The 4146-nt window shown below is 38.9% G+C and overlaps 1 protein-coding gene across 1 annotated transcript; it reads left to right on the forward strand.

Annotated features, from left to right (window-relative positions):
* Positions 1-301: 301 nt before the first annotated feature.
* LOC126461676 (uncharacterized) lies at positions 302-3779 on the forward strand. The gene is made up of 4 exons (XM_050096018.1): positions 302-495; positions 824-1147; positions 2056-2808; positions 3505-3779. The coding sequence occupies exons 1-4, from the start codon at positions 450-452 to the stop codon at positions 3777-3779; spliced, it is 1398 nt and encodes a 465-aa protein (XP_049951975.1). The 5' UTR covers positions 302-449.
* The last annotated feature ends 367 nt before the right edge of the window (positions 3780-4146 follow it).

Below are 4146 nucleotides of genomic sequence, written 5' to 3' on the forward strand. Positions count from 1 at the left end.
GCCAAGTCAGTCAGAGAGTCTAACAGAAAGAAGGTTCTGCTGCTAGGTAGTCGCACGGTAGAGGGGTTGACCTGCGTCTCGCGACCCGCTGGTCGCGATGCTGATTGGCTGACAGTTAAATTCATGACGTCATATACAGTAGCCAATCAGAAGCATAGGTGACATCTGAGCGAATGCAACATCTTTCTACACACATTCTCGTATTCACAGTTGATGAGCGAATATCCTTACACCTTGTGAGAGCGAGTTATTTCGTTGGAATGGCTGGTACTGTTGCTTGTTATGTATGTGATAGAGAATATTCAGCAAGGAAGCATTTGAATGCTCATTTGAGAAATGTGCATAAAATTCAGCCAGGTGAAGAAGGTACGATAAAGTGCTCAAAAAGTGACTGTAGCTTTAAATGCAATTTCTTGGCTAAGTTGCGCCTACATGTGGAGCAGGAGCACATGGTTGAGATGGTAAAAGAAATTAGTGAATTTCAAACGAAGGACGGTAAGTAAAGTGTACACTGCCTACTTAAATTAATATCGCCGATTATTATTACATACTTGCCTGACCCGTGGCCATTAGATCTTGTTTTTGTTGGTCAATAGAACATGTGCTTATTAGAAAGCGTGAAAAGACGCATTTCACATTAACTGTAAACTTACTGTCTGCTCCATTAAGTATAAGTTAAATTGTTGCAAATTTAAATGATTAAAATCACACCAGTAACTCGTGAGGGTATCTTAACAGTGCACTTTTTTTTTTTACTCCTGCTGTGTACTTTGCACTTATTGAATCTGAATGCAATTGTCTTTCATTTATGCTTTTGTTTTAGACTTTATGAAGTGGAAGTCTGAGGAGGAGAGAAAAACAAAAAGTAGTTTTGTCTCTAGTTATGGCACTAAGCGTTTAAAGGATGGCACTGCAAAAACCACCTTTGTATGCCACAGAAGTGGCACATTTTCTTCGAAGTCAGGTGGCAAAAGGTTGTGTAAGTCCCAGGGCACTTGCAAGATGGGAAACCATTGCGTTGCTGCCATAGAGCTTCACGAAGAAGAAAGTGGAATCTGTAGTGTCATTTACTACAGAACACATTTCGGCCACGACCAGAACATTGCTTTTCTGCATCTCAGTGGTTCTGATAGAGAAGCCATCGCTGGTGAGTATTACCTTGATTGTAGAATTTTGCTGGCCTTTCAGTGATCACCAAGTAAATATGGTGTGAAAGTTTCAGAATCCATTGTCAGGCTTGCTGTTAGTTATATGTAGTTGACTTTTATTATTTTTGCAGTGAAGGAGCATTGTTTTTTTTTCTGCTGCGAAATTAATATTGTTATGGATATGTGATCTGGAGTAAAAGGTGTGAATATATCGATTGGCAGTTCATATGAATACAATTTGTGATGTTAGCTTGAAAGCAGTTGTAAAAGACCAGATGTGATCCATATTGACCACAATGTTGGTGACTGTAATGCCATGTACTTAGGTGTGTGTGAGAGCAGGTGTAATGCATTACAGTAATACAAGTGTGGAAATAAGTTCTGAAATACTTGTGTTGCCCTGTGTTATTGCTTGCATCATAGTAGTCTATTTAAGAATAGATCATTAATGTATCTAATAGACTAAAGGCAGTACGTTTATTGTTTCTTGTCCAGCATGTTAAACATGGTGGATCAGGGCATTTGCAACTACAATAATGGATTTGAGACTAGACAAAAACACCAGTTACAATTCTGACATGTACTTGTAGACCTCGTAACCATTTGGAAATAGCCTTGGTAGCTGAAACTGGGAAATATCACATTGCAACAGGTGCTTTAATCAGGCCTGTTTATTCTCCCATCCCCTGTGTTTTAATAGCATCTTCAGTACTGTTGGAAGGGTACACTGAATATACTGTTAATCCATTTATTAAACTATCTAGTTTATAAGTACTTAGCAACTGTTATATTGCATGAATTTATTTTATTGGGGGTGGTTAACTACAGTGTCCTTTCTGAGTAGTGTTTTCATGTACATACTCAGAATTGGCCTCTTTGTAGTTGGAGTAAATTTAAAATGTTGCAGGCAAAATTGCTGAGGGGGTCACTTTCCAGAGAATTCTGGATGATGTGCGGGACTCAGTTCATTCCAGCGGAGTGGAGAGGCTGCATCTCCTGACTCGACATGACCTTCATAACATTAAGAGAGACTTCGCCATTGGTGATGATCAACAGCATAACATTGATGAAGTCAGTGTTGGTATGTGGTTGGAGAAAATGAAAGACTGTGTTCTCCTCTATAAGAAAGAAGGCGAGGCCAGGGAAGATTTTGATAGGACTGACTCGGTGATAGTGTTAATGACTGACTACCAGAAGCAGTTATTACAGAGATTTGGACAAAATATTGTATGTGTAGACACCACACATTGTACAAATGTTTACAAACTGTTGGTGACCACATTGTTAGTGGTAGACGATTTTGGTTCAGGTATGCCTGTAGCATTCTGTGTTTCAAATCGGGAGACTACTTCCATAATGACTCATTTCTTTAGTGCTGTGAAAGAGAGAGCTGGCATCATAAAAACGTCTGTATTCATGTCCGACGACACTAATACTTTCCGTAGTGCATGGTCACGAGTCATGGGACCTGTAGAAAATAATCTACTGTGTGCTTGGCACATAGACCGCAGCTGGCGGAATAATTTGAAGAAAGTACATGGCAATGAAGAAAAGAAAGCACTTGTGTACAAAGCTCTTCGTACATTGCTTGAAGAAGCGGACATAGACAATTTTAATGAGCTGCTGGAATCGTTCGTCGGGCAGCTTCAAGCAGATGAAGGTACAAGAGACTTTGGTGTATATTTCTCGTCAAATTACTTATTCCGGCCTCAGCAGTGGGCATACTGTCACCGTCGCAATCTGGGTATAAATACAAATATGTACCTTGAAGCAATGCATAGAGTTTTAAAATATTGTTATTTAGAGGGAAAAACAAACAATAGACTTGACAGACTACTTGTTGTGTTGATGAAATTGGTGCGTGACAAACTGTGTGCTCGAATGGTTAAATTGTATAAGGGTGGCCATTCATATAGAATAAATCTTATTGAGGCTCGTCATAAAGCTTCATGTAGTATTAAGGAGAATGACATTACAGTCAATACTGATGGTACAAAGTTTCATGTGAAATCGCAAACACATTGTGGTGTAACACATACTGTGATTTTAAATAACATTGAATGTAAATTGGAGTGCAAGTTGAAGTGCTCCAAATGTAATATATGTTTACATGCTTTCAGTTGTTCTTGTGCAGACAGTTTAATTCATTTGAACATATGCAAGCACATTCATGCAGTGTCAATGACGTATGCATTACATTCAAGTGCCACATTTACACCAAGTGAAGCAACGGTGACAGAAGAGGCTTCTGCCATTTTGTGTTCACTGCAAACAAATACTGATGATCACGAGAACACATCTCTGGCCCAAGAACTAGTGTCCACATATCAAATTTTGATTAACCGTGTCGGTTCAGGTAATGTGTCCACAGAAATCCTGAAGTCACTACAGAAGGATGCAGCTCATTCGCTGTCACTTTTTCAATCAGACTGCAGGGAAGCTTCACGACCCCCCAGCAACGAGAAGGTAAAAGTGCAACGAAGACATGGTAAATGTAACAAACAGCCAAAGGGCAGTTTGAAGAAACCAACTCTTGCTGAAAAAGAAAATATTGTTTCAGCACTGAGGCAGCCTGAAAGTGAAATATTAAATGTTCACGTAGATTCTGACCATAATTACTGTCGGTACTAAGTTTTAGATGTGTGTGTGTTTCTGTACATTCCATGGTTTGTAGGCCTACTGGGGAAACTCGCCATGTAAAACAAAGAGTAACGCATTGTGCTTGGTACCCCTGTTGGTGATGTGGAAACCCAAGTGATATTAATAAAGAAAATAAAAACGTTTGCAGTGTTCTTTTTCAATTGATACCTTTATCCTTTTATTTGCACGTGCAATTAAAACATTTATTTGAAATACTACTTGATTACATTAAAATGAATTGCTGTGTAACTAGAGTAGAAAATTGACGTCTGCAGAGCTTGTGTGGCATGAATTTGAAGCCCCTTATCACATGATGTTCTGAAGTCTGTTGTAACAATACATTGCATAAAAATTAAAA

The sequence above is a fragment of the Schistocerca serialis genome, chromosome 1 (genome assembly GCF_023864345.2).
Source record: "Schistocerca serialis cubense isolate TAMUIC-IGC-003099 chromosome 1, iqSchSeri2.2, whole genome shotgun sequence".
Lineage (NCBI taxonomy): Eukaryota > Metazoa > Arthropoda > Insecta > Orthoptera > Acrididae > Schistocerca > Schistocerca serialis.

What these genes read in the sequence shown, in the direction of transcription:
- LOC126461676 (XM_050096018.1), top strand. Translation starts at nt 450, where the DNA reads ATGGTTGAGATGGTAAAAGAAATTAGTGAATTTCAAACGAAGGACG. An exon ending in TGATAGAGAAGCCATCGCTG is followed by an intron (nt 1,148 to 2,055) that starts GTGAGTATTACC and finishes AAAATGTTGCAG; the next exon opens with GCAAAATTGCTGAGGGGGTC. An exon ending in GCAGCTTCAAGCAGATGAAG is followed by an intron (nt 2,809 to 3,504) that starts GTACAAGAGACT and finishes GTGTCGGTTCAG; the next exon opens with GTAATGTGTCCACAGAAATC.